This window comes from Pan troglodytes, chromosome 9 (genome assembly GCF_028858775.2).
Source record: "Pan troglodytes isolate AG18354 chromosome 9, NHGRI_mPanTro3-v2.0_pri, whole genome shotgun sequence".
Classification (NCBI taxonomy): Eukaryota; Metazoa; Chordata; class Mammalia; order Primates; family Hominidae; genus Pan; species Pan troglodytes.
In genome coordinates this window covers 13,202,719-13,223,575 of record NC_072407.2, presented here as the reverse complement: position 1 = coordinate 13,223,575, position 20,857 = coordinate 13,202,719, and the positions used below count along the sequence as shown (strand labels likewise).

Here is a 20,857-nt window from a genome sequence, read left to right as displayed (position 1 = left end):
GTTTAGTCCCTGAGTTAGAGACTACAAAGAGTGTTGTTTACATTCATTCCTTATGCCAGGAATAAAACAGAACTTAGAAGCAGCTAGCAGCTGCATGGGGTTGAGTGTTGGATAGTCTTAGAGGATGCAGCACTCCTGGCAGATAGGTGTTTGTGGTTTGCTTTTTAAGGCTGGTATTAGTTGTACAGGAGAACATCATGGGAAAATATGGCATCAGCGTCCTTTGACACTCACGACCCTTCATATGGATAACCTGCTGAGGTCTACTTGGCCAACTAAGGAGCAGCGGAGCCAGGCCCTGGCTCTGTGGGGACAGCCATTCAGACGCCCCCTTATGGTGTGGTAGGAATGGCCCTTTGATTAAATGCTTTGAGATCTGCATAAAAGGAACTAGAAAAAGTCCAGACAGAACTTGTGTGTTGTGTGTTGGGGCTCTGGAGTGGAGGAGAGGTTATTTCCATTTGGGACTTAACCCTCATATGACCTTTATCCCACTTCAGTGTCTCCTGGAGCTCCATCCTGATGGACTCTGTTATTTCCTGTTGGTGCCCTGTGTGAGAGATCAGGCTTTGGGTGACACATCACGTGGCTTTCCAAGCCTGCAGCTGTCAGTAAGACTTGATTGCAGGTGAGGGAACCAGTAATCTTCTAGGCAGTCAGTACCACGAAAAGGCATATTTGAGAGACAATCCTGAGAGCAGGAATCAGTATTAATGAAAAACTCAAGACAAATGAAATCACTTTCAGTGTGTGATTTGTTGGGAGGCATACCACATGGGTTGCTCTTTTTTTTTTTTCCATTTTCAGGGGGAAATTTCCCTTTGACTTGCCAATGAGGGCATTTGGAGGATGCATATCTGATGGCAGACTTCATCATTACTGTTGTGCTGTAATCCACAGCCCGGGGTGGCGGGGGGGAGTATAAGGTTCCTAAGAGCAAGAACCATCCAGGGGCTAGGAACCTGGGCCAGGACTGGTGGGCGGCTCTGAGTATTGGCCTGCTTGGAAACCCTGAAGGCAGAGTCTTTTTTTGCCTTTGCCAATAACACAGATATTATCAACACAGAGTATCTCCATTTCCCCTCTGTGGGATCTCTTTGTGGACTCAGTAGCAAGGATCTGCCTTGCAGAGAGACCTTGAGCATCTACTGAGTATTTTTGAATGGGGTAAGGACTCTTTAAAAGGAAGGCACAAGAAAATGAAGTACATTTGGAAGAATAGGACCGGCACACATAGACACTTCCCCAACATTCAGATTTGAAAGGGCTGACCCAGTTTGTGGCAAAAAAGCAGCTCAGAGCCCTAACTTCTCCTGAGTTCTCTGGGATGACCCCTTCAGTCTCCTCAGCCTCCTAACCACACATTAGCCACAAATATATTAGCTAGAAGACACAAGGTACGAACACCACTTAGCTTTGGCACTAAACACAGAGCACTTCAAGATCCTGAATGCCTGCAAGTCTGAAAAACGAAAGGCAGCTCTTCTATACAGCTCACCCCATCTGCCTTCAGTTTCTATTTTTGGAGTGTCTGGGAGCTCATCATAGCTGTTTGGCTTTGTAGCAGTTGTTCTTAACTCTGGCCGCACACTGGAATCACCTGAGAAGCTTAAAAAAAACCATCACCTAGACTTCATCCAAGACTGGCTCTGTCAGTATCTCTGGAGGTGGCATCCAGGCCTCAGGGTTCTGACACATAGCCAGGGTTGAGAACCACTGTTTTATGGTCTGGAGAAGCTCACCAGCTTAGTGATAGATATTTGCGTACGTGGACACACACTTTTGTGTTTATCCAGCCACAGAGCATCAGCTAGCTGAATGACACATTTCTGATTGCCTTGGGGAAAAGAAATTGGGGGTTAAACGTGGGGTGGGGGTGTGGTAGCTCAGAGGGGAGCACATCTTTACTCGCAGCCAATCCAGGAGTTGGTGTTCAGGGAGACAGACCTCTCCTGCTCACCTTGAGTCTTGCTGTGGAACACCTAGGCCAGGTGTGTTCCAGCATGGCTCATCCTCTGGAATGTGCTTCCTTCACCCTTTGGCATAGACAAGGGCAAGTTTGTTAGGCTTCAGGGGATGGCTTGAGTCCCATCAGTTTAGTCAGGCATCTGCTCAGTAGTGTGGGAGGACAGAGGACTATAAGATCTGAAGCTTGAAACCAGATAACAGATATTTAAATGTGAGGTTTTATTATTATGATTATTATGGATATGCCCAGGAGCTAGTGATTGGCACATGAGAAATTAGACTGGAGAAAATAAATTGATTTTATGTCAGCCTTCTCTTTGAGCCTTTGTTGTCTGAAACTTTTCTGGAAGTTTGTCTTCTCTGGCTCGGGTGATGCTATCCTCTCCTGCTTGTTTGTTCATGCATTGAATAGTTAATGAGCACCTGCTGTATTCCAGGGCTGTGCTAATTAAAACAAAAATCTCTGTCCTCAAGGAGTTTGCAATCTAGTAGAGGTAGATGAGTAAAGGATTTTGAGGCTGCAAGTCAGTAGGTGTAGCAATACAGCTGTGCACAGGGTATCACAGGCAGAGTGGGAGGAAGGTCCCCTAAGGCCGCCCTGACAGTGTGTGGCAGAAGGCTTCCTCCCTCCCTACCTCTCTGCTGGCTCCTTCCCTGGAGGCTCTTGGGACTCCTGCCATCTCCTCTGCCTCCTCCCTGCCCCTGGCAGGATCCGGGATTCTACCTCTGGCTGTGTCCTTTCTGCTCCCTTCCCACACTCCTGCCTTTGGCTCTCACATCAACCTCCACCACTTTATCAGGCAACTACAAATAAATGATTTCCAAAGCTGTGCTTACACCACCAGATTCTCTTCCAAGCTCCCCACTGAGGTTTGCCACTGCCTACTGGACCTGGCCCTACATTTCAGCATTTCAGACAGATCACCTGCCTGCCTTGGGGGTCAGGGGCAACCATATCTCCATTCCCATTTCTGTACCCAGCACTGGCCTTCCATGTGTCCCTTCCGGAAGGCCTTGGGGGTCAGGGGCAACCATATCTCCATTCCCATTTCTGTACCCAGCACTGGCCTTCCATGTGTCCCTTCCGGAAGGCCTTGGTGTCAACTTTCCATCCTCTAATGATGCCCACCCCATAGCCCACAAGGCTCCCAGCCCTGCAGGCACCTTGTCCGCCCAGTCTTCTTCTCTGGCTTGGTTCCCAGCATCCCTGGCAGCCGCAGTGCTGTTGCCACTAGCGCTAGCTGTGGCTGTTGCAGATGCATGTGTGAAGCTGGACTCCCAGACTGCCCATTCTTCCCCTCCCTCTGTCCTGCCCTCAGCTGCTGCCTTGTATTTCTCAAAGTGAAGGGCCAGACTCTCTCCCCTACTCTAGTGGTTCCCAGCTGCTTCCCAAATTAAGTAGGCACTTCATTGCCTGGTATTGAGGATCCCACAGTGTGACCCCAGTCTGTCCTCCCAGCTGTATCTCCTGTAACCTCCCTCATGTGCCCTATGCTCCAACCAAATGGGCTGACCCACTGGTATCTGAATGTTCTTCATGCCTCCCAGCCTTTGTGCTACTGCTTACACTCTCTTCCACCTATAATCCCTTCTTTCCTGATTTATAATTGGACAATCCTAAGGGCCCATCTTTTATTAGCTTATCCTTAATTCATCCCGATACCCCATGACCAGATGTGATTTCTTTCCTTTGTACCACCTCTTATACCTTATATCAGAATCATTTGTATATTTGTCTCTTGCTGAAGGGCATGCTCCTAGAGAGAAGGATTTTTTTTTTTTTTTTTTTTTTTTAGATGGCGTCTCGCTCTGAGGCCCAGGCTGGAGTGCAGCGGCATGATCTCGGCTCACTGCAACCTCCACCTCCCAAATTCAAGTGATTTTCCTGCCTCAGTAGCTGGGATTACAGGCATGTGCCACCATGCCTCGCTAATTTTTGTGTTTTTAATAGAGATGGGGTTTCACCATGTTGGCCAGGCTGGTCTTGAATTCCTGACCTCAGGTGATCCACCTGCCTCAGCCTCCCAAAGTGCTGGGATTACAGGCTTGAGCCACCACACCTGGCCAAGGGAAGGAATTTTATCTTCCTTATCTATATTTTGCTGTCTCCTCTAGCACCATGCTGTGGAAAGAGAAGATGTTCAACAAATATTTACTGAGCTGATGATCTTGTGTCCATGTGGCGGTCCTGGCCAAGTGAGCCCCAGACCCGTAAGGACTGGGTAGTTGTCTGTGGACCTTACAGGCTTTGATTCTGAAAGCTTCTGTGGTGTAGGGACATGAAGAGGAACCTCATCTTTGCTTAGCAGGGCCCCTGAGCTGCTGGGTGAGGTGGGGCATTGAAACAGTCACCAAAGCAAAGGCTAATCCCTCTCTCCTTCCAGATGTGGACGAGTGCCTGGAGAACAATGGTGGCTGCCAGCACACCTGTGTCAACGTCATGGGGAGCTATGAGTGCTGCTGCAAGGAGGGGTTTTTCCTGAGTGACAATCAGCACACCTGCATTCACCGCTCGGAAGGTACCTCTGCCCAGCTGTGGATGGGGGCAGAGTCACATCTGAGACCCCCTCCCTTGCACGCGCACACACACACTGACTCTAGAGGGGAAGCACAGGGTATAGAAAGTCTGGAGGCCTGAGGACGAGTCCAGACTCCACTGCCGGGTAACCGTGGGCAAGTTATTTGAACTTCATCTTCCTCACTTGGCAAAATAGTTGCACTGGACTGGGTGAGCTCTGAGGTCCTTTCAAACTCTCACGTTCTCTGATTCTAATCTTTACATAGAATACATTTCAAACATGACTAGATGTCTCAGGAGCAATATAGTGGATGATCTGCCAAGTTTTTCAAAAAGGTGCTGAAAACCACAGCACCAGTATGAGCCTGCTCCCTGCTCTGGGTGTGTAGGGAGGAGGCTGGATCCTTCCCATGCAGACTTTCAATGAAGTGCCCTGTTTTCAGCCTCAAGCTAGATCTGGCCCTTCCATGTTTTGCATTTTTGAGCTCCGAGGGGCAGAAGGGCTCCCTCCCTGGACTTTCCGTGCTGTGGTTTCCTTCGCCTATGTCACCATTTATCATTCCTCTGTAAATTTGCCGTAAACTCTTCTCTTCTGATGTCCTTCTTTTCGTTCTCTTTGCTTTGAGTTTATACCTTTTTTCATTCCTCTGTTACTTAGTAGATTCTTGAGAGGAAGGGCCATTAAGTACATGTGGCCAATCATTTATTTTTAACTGAATGTCATCCTTTTAACTCTTCCCTGCTCTTTCTTAAGCTAAAGAGTCACATTTTGGTGGCTGTGTTTCTCTTGGAGTTGCATCTGCCTATTTTTAGGGGAAGTGCCCTAAATACTAGCCTATTAACCCCTTTGGCCATGTGCTGCTTATTCTTTCCCATTACTTAAGAATGAGGTCATTTTAATTTCTTCTACTATTTAATCACAAATTTATAGATTGTTTTAATCCTGGTCTTGGTAACTTTTCAAGGGTTTCTTCATGGAAGATGATTTTTGTCTCATTTTCCAAGGATGGCAGCTCACACCTTATACTTAACTAGAATACCTGTTTGGGTACCAAGAAAAATTGTCAGAGGAACCCCCAGGGGCCAATGGGTTTGATGGTTATCATCACCCAGAGCCTGCTCATTCTCAGCGTTCGGGGCGGGGAAGTCACACGTACTGGCTTTGATCAGGCAGATTTCCTATCTTGTGCCAGGTGTGGCCCTTGTTAAAGTAGCAGTTGGGTTTCATTTTCCTGCCAGGTTCTCTGGGGTCATTGGTGTGCCCTGCACTCTTGTCCAATGCAGGCCAAATTCGAGATGGGAATGAATTAGGAGGCCAGTGGCACAGAGTGATCCGAATCTCAGGGCATCTCTCCTTTTGATTGCTCAAAGCTGCTTCCTGGGAAGTCACTTTGGCTTCCTCTGCAGGTGGCTGGGGAGGGATGTGGGAACTGCAGGTTAAAGCCATCGCTTGAGCCCTCACAGTCTGGGTCCCACCCAGTTACAAAGCAGCTGGTAGCGATTAAGATCACCTCTTATCCTTGTACTTCCAGAGCCCTGGCTCAGCCCCACTCTCCCCTCCTGCAAGCCCCCGGACTGATTAGAGACACAGGCTTCTCATAACAGAAGCAAATACAAATGCAGTTCCTTTCTGCAAACTGTGTTTTCTAAATTTTCTACAATTCAGACATTCTTGGATCCCCTAAAGAGTATTTAAAGCGAACATTTTTGTCTGGTACTAAAACCAAAATCCAAGAATTTGAGTTGTGGTCTGGAAGTGCTCTCTGTGATTTTCTGTTGTGTTTCAACCTGATTGCTTGGCAAATTCATGGGAGTGTCAGCCAACAGATTATAGCAATTGGTAACGGAGAACCTTTGCATCCTAGGGTTTTGATTCTTCGAATAGAACAGCCTGTAAAAAGTTTTCTTCTAGGATTTCCTCTCTGACATGCACATTAAACTCTATGAAACTGTAGGCTTAAAAACCCACAGCGGTGCCAGACGTGGTGGCTCACACCTGTAATCCCAGCACTTTGGGAGGCCGAGGCAGGCAGATCACGAGGTCAGGAGATCGAGACCATCCTGGCTAACATGGTGAAACCCCATCTCTATACTAAAAATACAAAAAATTAGCCAGGCGTGGTGGTGGGCGCCTCTAGTCCCAGCTACTCGGGAGGCTGAGGCAGGAGAATGGCGTGAACCCAGGAGGTGGAGCTTGCAGTGAGCTGAGATCGCGCCACTGCACTCCAGCCTGGGCGACAGAGCGAGACTCCACCTCAAAAAAACAAAACAAACAAACCAAACCAAAACAAAACAAAACCCACAGTGGATACCTTCAAAGTGATTAAAGGAAGGTAACACAGGAAGCTAGTATTTTCTATTGCTGTTGTTTTTAATAATTATGTACCAAATGTTCTTTAATATAGGGCATCATAATCATTGACTCTGAGGGAAAGCTCAAGATACTGATTTTTTATTTTATTTTATTTTATCCTTAGAGACTCCAAAGCTGTGATAAAGAGACTGTGTGTTTTCACCCATATAATGAGGGTAGGCTGGAGAGAAACACGTCACCCCCGGCCCGCCTTTGTTCCTATTCATGGGTGCTCAGGCTCTCAGAATGAGCACTCCTCTTTTGTTTTGTGTGTTCTGAGAATATTTAGATGGTGTACTGATGCCTTTTCAGGGCAACAGGGAAGGTGTCAGGGTGGCAAAGTGGAGGCTGTGCTTTCAGCAGGACCTGTTACCCGTTTTATGTCATGTTTTCCTCCCAATTCACAAGGCATATTTTTGTTTGGTTTCCAGAAATAATCTTCAGTGGAGCCCTGATCTTGGGGTGCACCAGAATGGGGGATTTCCAATGTTTCTGAGCTGTTTCCCTTCTGGTGAACGAACCATCCCGGACGTGACAACCAGACCAATTTTGGAAAGAGCTAGGGCCATTTGCTGGGCTGCTTAGTTTGGAACAGATTAATCTGCTCACCCCAGCAGTGGTCTTGCATTAAGTCAGAGTGCTACAAAGGCTTTGAGGTCACTTCTTGAAAAGCTGTCAGCATTTCCAGAGCCATTTAAGTCTCTATTATGTCTTGGTAACTTCAGGTGTAGCTTGATATGGTAGGACATTAGGTGGTAGGTTCTCTGTGTATCACAATGGCATCTGGCATACAGGCATTCTTACGAAATATTTCTTGTGTAGGTGAATTACTCTGAGGCAGTAAAGGTCACTTTGCAAATGTCTTAACAGTCTTGTAAACAGAGTGAAAAAGCAGCAGCAGCTGGCCTGTTTGGGAGTGTACTTTCCAGGTGTTCCTGCCCCCATTTCTTGGGCAGTATTATATTTACCCCCAAGCACTAGTTACTTCCCATGCTCTGCTGACCCAAGGACAAACACAACGCTTTCTGGGCCTTCTCAGAAAGACAGGACACTGCTTCTAGAGGCAGCTGTCACCTCCCATGCCATCTCAGTACTGGGGTGCAAATCACATCTTCGGAATTACCAGCCAGAGCAAGAGAAAGCTTTCCACCAATCCAGTGCAAGTCTCTTTCTGTGTTAATTGACAGCCACCCTTGGCATGGATGAATGAATCCCAGCAACCAGCAGACTGAGTGCTGGAGTGCAGGCAGCTCATAACTGTCAGGCAAAAGAGCAAGAGGGTTTTAAGAGAGACTCCAGAAAGTATGGGATATATTAACCCTTGCACTGTCTTTTGGAATAGGAATGACATCTGTTTGTATTAAAACAATTGTTCCGTTTAAGCACAGTTTGACAGCTCTGGAGTGGGAGCTGGAGAGAGAACTTTGACTTCACTAGAACCTGTTGGCTAAGGTTTTAGGGGCACAATGTAGAAGGGTGTTGGATTCTAGAGAAGTGAAAGCAACCTTTTTGTACTCGTGTTGAAAACAGTGCCCTACTAGTATTAGAGTGTCTCGTTGGTAGAGAGCCAATGACAACCAAGTCCCTACTCTCAGAGATGTTTTAGAGTTACATTGCACGAATGCAAAGAAGCAACATAGGAACAGGTAATTAATAATAAAGTATAAACTGAGCAGATGTCTTGAAAATATTCTAGGGTATGAAAAGAACTCCTTCAGGATGCTAGCAGGCAGCAGGATCTCAAAGAATTAGTTTTGAGATGAGGCAGAATGCTGGTAAACCACACGGGCAGTTACCTTGCTGTGCCCCCTCATTTAGATGTGTGCCGAGCCCTGCAGGAACAGAAGCAGCTGTTCCCCTTCCCACCATCATACTACAAGGTTAAGCCTAATCAGAATTTACTGTATACCTCAAAAGAATTGTACAGCAGCTACCACACACGAGCACACTCCCTCCTTCTATCTCTCTCTGTCTTCTCTCTCTCTCTGTCTCTTCTCTCCCTCCCTCTGTTCTTGTTGCTGTTGCTGTGTGATGCTGTCTGTCAGAGGCTTATGCCCTGAGGGAGGGATCAAGGGAGTGGCTGAGGGTGGTCACAGAAGACAGATCCCTGGGCATGTGGCCCATACGAGGATGACAAAATGCCACAGTCACACTCACCTCAGAAGGGTGGGATTGGTGGGGGCAGAGAGGGGCGTTGAAATGTTTTGAAAATTATCTTCAAGAGTATGTGAAAAAATTGAGAATCTTGATCATTCTATCTGAACATTTTCTTAGGAGGATTCTCCTTTTCTCTTTACATTCTTGATCAGCTCTTGGGTAAAGACATGGCAGAGATAAGAGCGTGAGTACCAGTTCCTGGGGTCAGCAGGCTCTGATCCTGCATGCAATAGAGAGCTCCAGTGTATTGGGAAGGCTCCCAACTCGTTAGGAGAGTTGAGACATCATATCTCTTGGGTGACAGAATAAAATTTTCATGTCTATTAATTGGCCTAGGTTGACTTTAATGACATATACTTTTCAAATGTGGGGCTGATGGAGACCTAGGCAGACAGATCTGTGGGCCACCCCTTAGCCCTTTGCCGCTCTCCCAGGGCTCAGGATTCTGACCACAGCCTAGTCACCTGTTGCACACTGCTGTTTTTCAGAGGGCCTGAGCTGCATGAATAAGGATCACGGCTGTAGTCACATCTGCAAGGAGGCCCCAAGGGGCAGCGTCGCCTGTGAGTGCAGGCCTGGTTTTGAGCTGGCCAAGAACCAGAGAGACTGCATCTGTAAGTATGGGCCAGTGCACACCTGCCATGGGAACCGTCTTATTCCACAGGCTGCCTTCTGTGGCCCAGCTCAGAAGCACCACCTCATGGCACGGCTGCAGCAGCAGGGAAGGCAGTTAGCCTGGGATACTGACCTCTACCAAGTACTTGTTCACTGCAGAAGGGTGGTCTCCCTTAGGGAAGGGAAATGATATTTTAAAAAGGAACTCATCAGGAGGAAATGAAATTCAGGAGTAAGGAGTGTGAATGTTGGGGGGCAGTTCTCCCTGTTCCCACAGAATAAAACCAAATGTCCTCATCTGGCAATCACAGCTCTTTGCCACCAGGCCCTGCTTCCCTTATAAACCTCATCTGCCTCCTTTCTGCAGACACTACTCCCCTTGCCTTTGGAGAACAGCCCAAATTCTTTGATGCCTCCAGGCCTTTCCCAAGCCCTCCTTCCTTCCTGGCGTGGTGGACTCTCACTCAACCTTCAATATTCTGTTTAACTTCTAATAAGGATAAGCATAATAGCTACCTTTTGGTGGGGAATTTATTTTGTGCAAAGGCTTGTCTCAAGATGTGCCATATCCCATTTAATTCTTACAAGCACTGCACTGTGAGCTCAGTATTATTACACTCATTTTCAGTTGTCAAAGTTGTGCAGAAGGTGAAGCAACAAGGTCACACAGGGAGTGAGTGGCAAATGAGTGTTCAAACCCTGGTCTGTTTAGCTCTAAAGCTGTGCTCTTAATCCCATGCTACCATCCTCTGCTATCAGAAGCCTCCTGGGTGCTTCAGACAGGGCAGCCATTTTGTACTTTGGCTCCCACAACACTTTCCTCAGCTGTATAGCTCTGGGTTGACTTGTGTGTTGATGTGTCTGTCTCCCCAGGTATGAGCCCCTCCAAGTCAGGGACCTTGCCTCATTTTTCCTCTCAGTCCTCCCCTGGTGCCTGCTATGGGATATGCTCAGTACACTTGTGTTTAATGAGTGGGTAAATGAGTGGCCTACACCATCGGGCCGCAGCTCCTGCACCACGATTGTAGTAACAAAACTCCACCTGGGAACAGGAAACCACTGGCAATTCATGGTGTTCCTAAACCACGATTTATGCCAGGGGAAGCACTGAGGGGTTCCCTTTAGGAACCTTCCCAAAGCCATGGACAGAAGACCCCTGCCATTTGGTGGGGATGGTGGTTTATGGTGAGTAGGAGATGAGGGGACAGTTTCACTGGTGAGGGACTTCTCTCCATTGTCTCCCTCACAAAGCAGACTGCCACCCCAAAGCTGTCCAAGCCAAGGCTGGTGCCACCATCACACTCAAGCAACAGGTTCTGACATGCTCTTAGGGCCCCTCGAAGTCAGGCTGTCCCGGAGGGCTTCCAGTGAGCTAGCAGAGTGGAGACCATTTTCCCACCTCCAGATCTTCGAAAGGAAGACCAGGCCCTCCAAGACTCACCTGCGGGGCGAGACCCTCAACATTTCATAGTCTTTCAGGGAACAGTTGCTGAAGGGGGAGGGGGGCGGGGGGCACCTGTAAGCTTGTTTTTAAAGATTTTAAATGTCTTTAAGATATCACTGCTCAAATAATATTGTTATATTATTAACTTTTTTTAGTTTTAACCTTAACATATTTTAACATTAACATTATTAACATTATAACATTTTTAACATTAACATATATTATTTAACATTTGACGAATTAACAAAGAAAAAAACTAAGACCTAGAATCTCACCACATAACCAGCTGTTTCAATTTTTTCATATTCCTATTTAGTTGTTGTTCATATGCATACACAATTTTTACATAGCTATAATCACAGGACACCACAAATATGTAATTAGTTCTTTTGAATTAGAAAAATTACAAAGGGCCTATGTAAAATGCAAACACTCCAAAGCATATAAAGAAAACATGCAGTTTCCCCCCTCCCGTTTCCCTTGCCAGAGGTAACCACGGTTAACAGTTTGATGAATAGATAGTTTTGTAGTTGGCTTTTTTTTTTTTTGGCCTATCATCAATACATTCATATATAGTCTTGATAATTACCAGTTAATGTCACGTTAATTGTGTGCAGAATCATCCTGTGATTATCTTTCCTTCTAACTAATCTAGATTGAATCTGATGAGAGAAATTCTGACATATATGTACAAATTAAATATTGTCTGTTTTATTCCAGCATAAAGTGCTATAGCATTTCCCAAAGCCCCAGTACAGCTGTATTAATAGGTAAACTTCTCTAGATAGAACAAAGCAGTAGTCTAGAATCTCTTGGTATAATTTCCCTTATATAATAAAAATCTCTCCCCCAACTCTCCCATCTCCCTCTTCCTGTATGACTTTGTTTAAACCCATGTTTCAGCATTTCTACAATTTGTATTGTAACTATCTGCCTACACAGACACCACAGGGTCTGACTTGGAGTTATGTCTTTCGTGCACCATGCCTGGCATGCACTAGGTGCTCAAATACTTGCAGAATGAAAATCAGAGTTTCTCTGGAGCAAACACAGCCCTGTGTTTGTGGAAATCTCAGTGCTTTATGTATTGATTCATTTTGCTGTCAGTGACCTGTAACCATGGGAACGGTGGGTGCCAGCACTCCTGTGACGATACAGCCGATGGCCCAGAGTGCAGCTGCCATCCACAGTACAAGATGCACACAGATGGGAGGAGCTGCCTTGGTGAGTGGTAACCCCAACACTGAGTGAGGGTCTGCCCTAGCCTGCCTGTCCCTACCCCTACCCCTTAATGGTGTTTAGCACAGATGCAGGCTGTTTCCTGTGCATTTGCCCCCCTCAACAGGCCCTATGCTGCTTCGCATGCTGCAGTGGGAGTGGTCTAGGCCTGTGGGGAAGGCCCCTCTCTCCCTGTGTGACCTTGGGAAGCCCTTCCTCCTCTCCTGGACTAGGCTGCTCCTAACGCTGGTATTCCAGAGACTGGCACAACACCTCCCAGGAGGCCGGGGCAGCACGAAGTTAGAGCTGTTTATAATGATGCGGCACTTCTGGCCAGCAGGAGCCAGGGCCGTATATTTCTGGCGGGATGCCTGCCTTGCCCTTCACGGTGTGTCCTTCACTAGCTCCATTTTAGAGGTTTCCAGGCCCAAGGCTCTTTTTGTCCTCGACTCAGGGGACCGAAGCTTGCATTCCCTAGTGTCTCTTTGGTCAGTGCAATATACCTCCAAAATCTTTTCCATGTTTAATGTTTGCTAAGGATCTGCGGCCCTTTAACGGGCTGTGTCTCCCACAGAGCCTCATTACAACACATTTTTATTGCGTGAACAGAGTCACGTATCTTTCATTCCTCTTATGTCTGGGATTTCAGCAAACACAGTTGTATGGGGATGAGCAATCTAACTCATTCAGTCTGAGAACTGTGCTCTTTTGCTTCTCTTGTAGAGCGAGAGGACACTGTCCTGGAGGTGACAGAGAGCAACACCACATCAGTGGTGGATGGGGATAAACGGGTGAAACGGCGGCTGCTCATGGGTAGGCACCTTCACTCCCTTTCCTTGGCCACTGCAATTGTCCTTTTCCCTCCCCAACTTATTGCATCAGACCTGAACTTGGGAGCCACATGCCCTCAGACCAGCTGGACCGGGGTGAGCAGCTCCTGTGAACCAGGGTGTGTGTCTGTTCTTCAGCAGTGCTGTTGCTTAATCACCAACGAAGCAAGACCCTTGGTCTCATGTCCATCAGAATAATCAGGTTAACGCCCCAATGCAGCCCCCACCTAGCTGTAAGACTTGGCAAACTGCCCTGAGGCTCTGTCTCTTGGTCTTTCTTTGAAATGGATGTAATAAAGTCTACCTCTTAGGGCCAGGGTATTCGCCCATTTTCATACTGCTGTAAAGAACTGCCTGAGACTGGGTAATTGATAAAGAAAGAGGCTTAATTGACTCACAGTTCCACATGGCTGGGGAGGCCTCAGGAAACTTATAATCATGGTGGAAGGCAAAGGGGAGGCAAGGTACCTTCTTCACAAGGTGGCAGGAAGGAGGATAAATGCAGGAGGAACTACCAAACACTTGTAAAACCATGAGATCTCATGATCTCACTCTATCATGAGAACAGCATGGGAACCGCCCCCATAATCCAATCACCTCCACCTGGTCTCTCCCTTGACACGAGGGGATTATGGGGATTATAATTCAGGATGAGATTTGAGTGGGGACATAAAGCCTGGCCATATCAGTTGGGATGCTCAATTAAAATAATAATATGGAAAGGTGCCCAGAGTCCAGTGCCTGGGACTGAATGGGTGGTCAGTGAAGTCAGCTGTCCTCCTCTGAAGCAGCCTCTAGCTCAGAATGGCGGCTGGTCTTTTTTTGTGTCCACTGAGTCTTCTATTTCTGACTCAGCTGATGATAATAGTAGAAGAGATGAATGGAGAGGGGCAACACTTGGCTGTGGGACAAGGGAAGGCCTGCCTGAAGGTCCAGCGGTCAAGCTGGAGATGAGCAGAAATAGAGGTGGTGGCCATGGGGGTGGGAGTCAGACAGATCCTTTGGCGCGTTACTCCTTCTGGAGAAAGTCTGGCTCAACCTAAACAAAACCCATCTTTTGACAGTTTCTGGATTTAACAGTCAGGCAACATATCATACAGCCATTGGTTACCAAGCAGGTAACCTTTCTGAGCTCTTTTCTGCTCTTTAGAAATTATAATTTTTCATTGTCTTAAGTGAAAATAGTACAAATGAGTAACATAGAAGCTTAATTACTTCTAGGCTTGTAATGAAACTCATCATTTCCTTGTCTCATAACTTCCCATTTCCTCATCCCATTTGCCAGAGGAAACAATAGTCAATTCTTCGAGCTGTTTCTTCTTCTGGCTCCTCCTCCCCATATTTCTGAGAAAATGAAGGGTATACAGTTATTTTTTTCTTCTTTTCTTTTCTTTTTTTTTTTTTTTTAAGACAGAGTCTCACTCTGTTGCCCCCAGGCTGGGGTGCTGTGGTGTGATCACATCTCACTGCAACCTCCGCCGCCCAGGCTCAAGCGATTCTCTCACCTCAGCTTCCTGAGTAGCTGGACTACAGGCATGTGCCACTGCGCCTGGCTAATATTTGTATTTTTTGTAGAGACAGGGTTTTTCCCTGTTGCCCAGGCTGGTCTCGAACTCCTGGGCTCTAGCGATCTGCCTACCTTGGCCTCCCAAAGTGTTTGGATTACAGGTGTGAGCCTTCATGCCTGGCCCTACAGTTATTTCTTGATGTGTCTGTTTTAGATGTTAGCTTTTAACTTCCTATTATGAAAGACTAGGATTTAGCTCTCACTGCTTCCCCCCCGCAATACACACACACACACATCTGACCTCTCCCTATACCCTTAATATAGTTGTCTCACAATTTAAATCAACATTATGTGCTTGCATTATTCTGACTTTGAATATCTAAATACGATTCACCCGAGTCATGTAATGTGCTATGATTATATTTTCTTTGTTTGCTTAGTTTTCTAAGTACCTCTTACCAATTCTTTTGCAAATTTCAGACAAAGCTGTAAAACACTTTTCAATGTGTTCAAATATAGTGTAGGTAACTAATCAAATCAATTTTCTTGGTGAAAAAGTTTCCTCAGAGGCTTCCAGCCTGCCCTAGCAGGGCCTGGCTGTCTTGGCTGAGTGCATGTCTCTCATCTGGGCATTCACCATCAGCCTACAATTCCCTTTGCCGCTCTCCTGTTGGGTGGATCCTATGTCTTGTCTCTCGTTAGTTTATCCGGCGAATGAGATAGAGGTATTTAAAAATTTGCATGCCTGAAAATGCCTTTATATTCTACCTGCACCCTTTATTGAGAATTTGGCTCAGTGTAGAATTCAGAGTTGGAAAGAATTTTCCATCACTGTTTTGAAGTTAGTGCTCCATTGTTTTCAAGAATGCAGAGTTGTTTTGAGAAGTCTAAAATCATTTTTATTCTTGATCCTTTGTGTGAAACCTGTGAAAGCTTCTCTCTGAAAGCTTCCAGGATCTTCTCCTCCTTCCCAGTGATCTGAAGTTTTACAATAATGTTCTTTATTGTGGGATTTTGCCCACCTATTTTTAGTACTTTTCAATATGAACATTCAAGTCCCTTGGTTCTGAGAAATTTTCTTACATTCTTTTCTTTGATAAATTTCTTTTTCTTTCTTTTTTTTGAGACAGAGTCTGGAGTCCAGTGGTGCAATCTTGGCTCACTACAACCTCCACCTCCCAGGTTCAAGTGACTTTCCTGCCTCAGCCTCCCCAGTAGCTGAGACTACAGGCACATGCCACCATGCCTGGCTAATTTTTTTTTGTATTTTTAGTAGAAAAGGGATTTTGCTATGTTGGCCAAGCTGGTCTCGAACTCCTGGCCTAGGTGATCCACCTGTCTCGTCCTCTCAAAGTGCTGGGATTACAGGCGTGAGCCACCACACCCGTCTTCTATGATAAATTTCGTCACTCCATTTTCTCTATTCTTTCCCTCCGGAACTCCTGTTAGCTGGCTGTTGTAACTCCTGGATTGACCCTCTAATTTTTTTTTTCTTTTCTCTCCCTTGTATTTTTATTCTTTTTCTTTTCTCTCCTTTGTATTTTTGTTCTACTTTCTAGGAGAGTTTTCATTTTTTTCTTCTAATCTTTCCACAGGATAAAGTTTTCGTTTTCATGTTTTAATTTTTCAAGAATTTTACTTTGGCCTTTTGTTTTAGGAACCTGCTCTTATTTCATGGATGCTTTTCTTGTCTCCCTGAGGAAATTAATTATGAGATTTTAACTCCTCTTCTGTTCTCTACATTATCTTTGTTTCCTCCAGGTTTCTTTTTCCCTGTTGGTTTGATCTGGTGTATTTATTCCATTTTAGAGGCTTTCCAGAAATGTCTAGTGATTCTTGATGGATTTTTCATATTTAATAGTAAAATACTAAAAAAGCCAATTGGATATTCTATTGATTTGTGGGCTTCATGTTTGGGTGACGAGGCAGTGACTTAGCCATTTCATCTGGAGATCCTCAAATGCTAATATCGTTAGGTCTTTTTGCTTGGGCAGGTCAATTTAGCTGGAGAGGAGTCCTTCAACCACCTGCCTGTAGGCTTGGCTGCTAGCATCCTGGGTTGCAGTGTTGTTTCAACATAGCTTTTTGGAACTTTCAATGGCTGTTATTTTAACATAGCTTTTGGAATTTTCAATGGCTTTAAATCTGCCAGTAGGGAGCTGAAGGAGTTGGGGGAAGAGGGATGAGGGTTAGAGGTCTCTTTTTCAGGGTATAGACTTTCACCTGACGGTGACACCTTCTCCTCCTCTGCTATTCCTGGTGCCCTTGAGCCTGGTACTTCTCTGGTCCAGACTTCTCTGCTATAGCCAGAATAGGAGAAGGGTAGTCACATGACTATGTGGAGTTAAGGAGGAGCTCTGGGGTTTATCTCTTTCATATGTAGACTCTCCATAATCTTCCTGTTTTTAACTCCATCCTCATTTCTGCCTCTAGAATAACTTGATACCTCCAATTCCTGAGTCTTTCTGGGATTCTGGGGCTCACAGGAGTTTACCAGCTGTTGGCACCCCCTCTGCAGACTGCTAGGATCTAGCTTTCTTCTACGCCAGATACTGCTCTCCTGCTAACATGTCACTTCCAGAATGTTTGACATCTTTTATCTATTGTCTTTTCTTCTATTTTCTTTGTCCTTAAGGATTTATACTTTAAAAAATCAATTTATTCTCATATTCGTGAGGTTTTGAAAGGAATAGAGATAAACATACATGTACTATCTGCATAATTAATTAGGATTAAGCTTGTTCCCTTCAGGGTTCCTTCTTTTTTTTTTCTTTTCTTTTCTTGAGACAGGGTCTCGCTGTATTGCTCAGGCTGGAGTGCAGTGGCACAAACATGGCTCACTGTACCCTTGACCTCCTGGGCTCAAGTGATCTTCCTGCTTCAGCCTTCCGAGTAGCTGGGACCACAGGTGTGCATCACCAGGCCTCGCTAATTTTTTAAAATTTGTGTAGAGATGGGGGTCTCACCATATGGCCCAGGCTGGTCTTGAGCCCCTGGGCTCAGGTGATCCTCCTGCCTCAGCCTCCCAAAGTGTTGGGATTACAGGGGTAAGCCACCACCCTCGCCACCACCCCCCACCCCCAGCCTTTAAAGTGAGGTAGCTATGGTAGAAAAATCATGTTTCTGGGTGCCTAGATGCTAACAATTCAATGAATGTTGAATAGCACTTGTCTATTACTTGGACTAACTGTATGAGATACAGAACTAGAAGGCTGTTTGCTTATTGTTCCTCATCTCCATAGGTGCAATTTAACAATTGTGGCTTATTTTTCACGTGGTTATGACAGGGCTTTCTCCTTTCAGGGAAAGTGAAACTTCAAATTTGAGTAAATTGGCGGTTGCAAGGATGAAGTCAGTAGTCTACAACAAGGCAGTGGTTGGGGTGGCGATGCTTACCCACTCTTGCTTTGCCCATTACTCATATCGAAAGGAGAAGGTTCAAGATTAAGAAAGGACCATCCCCTTTGCCCTGTTCTGCACTCACCTCTAGCCTGCCAGATGTGGTCCTACTTAGGTTGCTGGCTGCAGATCAGCAGGAACTTTCAGTGGCTTTAAATTTGCCAGTAGGGGGAGTGGCTCTGCAGATTGGGAGACATCTTTATCCCTCTGGTCACCCTGACAGTCTTCCTCAGAAACTAGAACTCATTTAGGTGGGTGGGAGGAGCTGCACCTGCTCTCCCTCTAGCCCATCTGCAGGTAGCAGAGACTTGGGGTATAACCATGAGTACCCCACCATGCTTCTTGGCTTCTGTGACCTTCGTCAGCTGTATCAGCACTTCTTTGGGAAGCTAATTGTCTTTTCTTACCTCCTTGCCAGAAACGTGTGCTGTCAACAATGGAGGCTGTGACCGCACCTGTAAGGATACTTCGACAGGTGTCCACTGCAGTTGTCCTGTTGGATTCACTCTCCAGTTGGATGGGAAGACGTGTAAAGGTAGCCTTCACCTCCCCAGGGAGGCTGGGTGCCCTGTTATGGAGGGAAGACCCATGCTGCTAACATATGGGGATAAAGGCAACTTACCCTCCATACCCCACGTGACTCCAGATTTGCTTATGATTCATATCAATGGGAGCTTTTTCCCCCGGGCTAGTGGAAGGTTATAATTGAGTAAGCTTAATTAGAACCAACACTTAATTACACTAATTGTTGAGGAGGTCAGCCTCTACAAGCATCAAATAATTCATTTCAGACAGTGGCCTTATTAGAAAAAGGCAGTTAAAGGAAGCATTCATTTGCAGGAGATAATATCAACATATCATACATAATAGCCTAGAGATTATTATGTAAATAACAGTCAAGATGATTATCCAGAGGACTTAATGAATAACTGTACCATTAACTTTTACTGATGAAGAGTGACCCCAATGACTTGCTCATATTTCACGGGCAAGAGTACAAAGGATTAGCCCTTTAGCATGATAAAAAGTAGATAACCAATTGCCAGACGAAACTGGGAAAAGATAAGATTGAGTATCAGGAATCATTTTAAAACATTGAGGCTATTTGATCATTGTGTAATTTGCCAAAACAAATGCTCTAGTCCTTTATAGCTTTAATCATTAAACTTGAATACATAGTGTACTAAAGGGACCCATCTTACCTTGAGAGAGCAATACAAAGATGAGAATATAACAGGACATCATCATTCTTTCCCAGAGTTTGTTTCCTTAATGCCAATCAAGGGCATCATAAGTCAGCATTCTCAAGACGATGAAACACTTGTCTTTCAAAACTGGTTAAGCCAGATAAGAAAACATGTATAAGGTTAAAAACATCAGCAAACATTCTTAAATGCTTTTGTGAGTCTTTTTCTTAATTTCAGAGACTAATGAACACACACAATGGCCCTTCAGGGAATTGTGGGAAATGAGGCAAGTATTGCTCTCTGATATGCCCAATGCTTTCCTGTTGCAGATATTGATGAGTGCCAGACCCGCAATGGAGGTTGTGATCATTTCTGCAAAAACACCGTGGGCAGTTTTGACTGCAGCTGCAAGAAAGGATTTAAATTATTAACAGATGAGAAGTCTTGCCAAGGTATGTGCTGAAAACATAGCTGTGCTGCGCAATGGCCCACAGGTTGGAGCAGAGAGAACGTAGCACCCTCCTGGCAGAGACTGGCTTATCAGGCTTCTTGACAGGGCCACTAATCCAATCTCCATCCTAGGCTTCACTCATTTCATCTATTAGGTAGAATAAAAACACTGATGTAGCTCACAGGTGTATTTGGAAATTAAGCTGTTAATGGTTAGAGAACACCTTAAAGAACCCATGGATGTGATGACAGCAGAGCTCACTGCTAGAAATGGAATGGAAAACAGAATGCAAACGGGGTTCCAGTGGGGTGTTGAGATAATGAATAATTTTCCTTTTCTAAAATTTCCTTTAATGTTACTGAATTTATCACAAAAGTTGGTGGCAAAAGTCTGTAGATTTAGTTAACATACCTCCCTAGCAAAAACTTACAGTTAACCCATGATCAAGATTATGTACCAATTGGTCTCTTTCTTACAGCACTTGTTTTTTTTATTTTTTAATTATTTATTTATTTAGAGACAGAGTCTCACTCTGTTGCCCAGGCTGGAGTGCAGTGGCATCATCTTGGTTCACTGCAACCTCCGCCTTCCTGGGTTCTAGCAATTCTCCTGCCTCAGCCTCCCGAGTAGCTGGGATTACAGGCATCTGCCACCACGCTCAGCTAATTTCTGAATTTTTTTTTTTTTTTTTTTTTTGAGACAGAGTCTCGCTCTGTCACCCAGGCTGGAGTGCAGTGGAGCTATCTTGGCTCACTGCAACCTCCGCCTCCCAGGTTCAAGCGATTCTCCTGCCTCAACCTCCTGAGTATCTGGGACTACAGGTGCGCACCATCACACCCGGCTAATTTTTGCATTTTTAGTAGAGATGGGATTTCCCTATGTTGGTCAGGCTGGTCTTGAACTCCTGACCTCATGATCTGCCTGCCTCACCTCCCAAAGTGCTGAGATTACAGGTGTGAGCCACTGCGCCTGGCCAATTTCTGAATTTTTAGTAGAGTCAGGGTTTCACTGTGTTGGCCAGGCTGGTCTCGAATTCCTAACCTCAGGTGATCTGCCCTCCTGGGCCTCCCAAAGTGCTGGGATTACAGGCGTGGGCCACCGCACCTGGCCCAGCACTTGTTTTAAACGATCAGCCTTTGATCTTTGAAGAGAGGGAAGGCAGAGAGGGAGGGGGAGGGCTTGTGGGGAGGAGATGCTTGTTGATCCTTAG

The 20,857-nt window shown here is 45.6% G+C and overlaps 1 protein-coding gene and 1 long non-coding RNA gene across 16 annotated transcripts in view; one reads left to right on the top strand and one right to left on the bottom strand.

Annotated features, from left to right (window-relative positions):
- Positions 1-20,857, top strand: part of SCUBE2 (signal peptide, CUB domain and EGF like domain containing 2) — a 92,458-nt gene that overhangs the window by 33,235 nt on the left and 38,366 nt on the right. For all 15 annotated transcript variants that reach the window (XM_063782775.1, XM_054662079.2, XM_063782773.1 and 12 more), the window contains 6 exons: positions 4,353-4,487; positions 9,485-9,610; positions 12,163-12,279; positions 12,997-13,086; positions 18,428-18,544; positions 19,526-19,648. In XM_063782775.1, coding sequence (XP_063638845.1) covers positions 4,353-4,487; positions 9,485-9,610; positions 12,163-12,279; positions 12,997-13,086; positions 18,428-18,544; positions 19,526-19,648 — 708 coding nt within the window. The remainder of the gene's footprint in view (positions 1-4,352; positions 4,488-9,484; positions 9,611-12,162; positions 12,280-12,996; positions 13,087-18,427; positions 18,545-19,525; positions 19,649-20,857) is intronic.
- On the bottom strand, positions 13,081-19,527 carry LOC134807234 (uncharacterized). The gene is made up of 3 exons (XR_010147137.1): positions 19,212-19,527; positions 18,417-18,577; positions 13,081-14,447 (listed from the first exon to the last, which is right to left on the bottom strand). It is a non-coding gene; the product is annotated as an uncharacterized LOC134807234 (long non-coding RNA).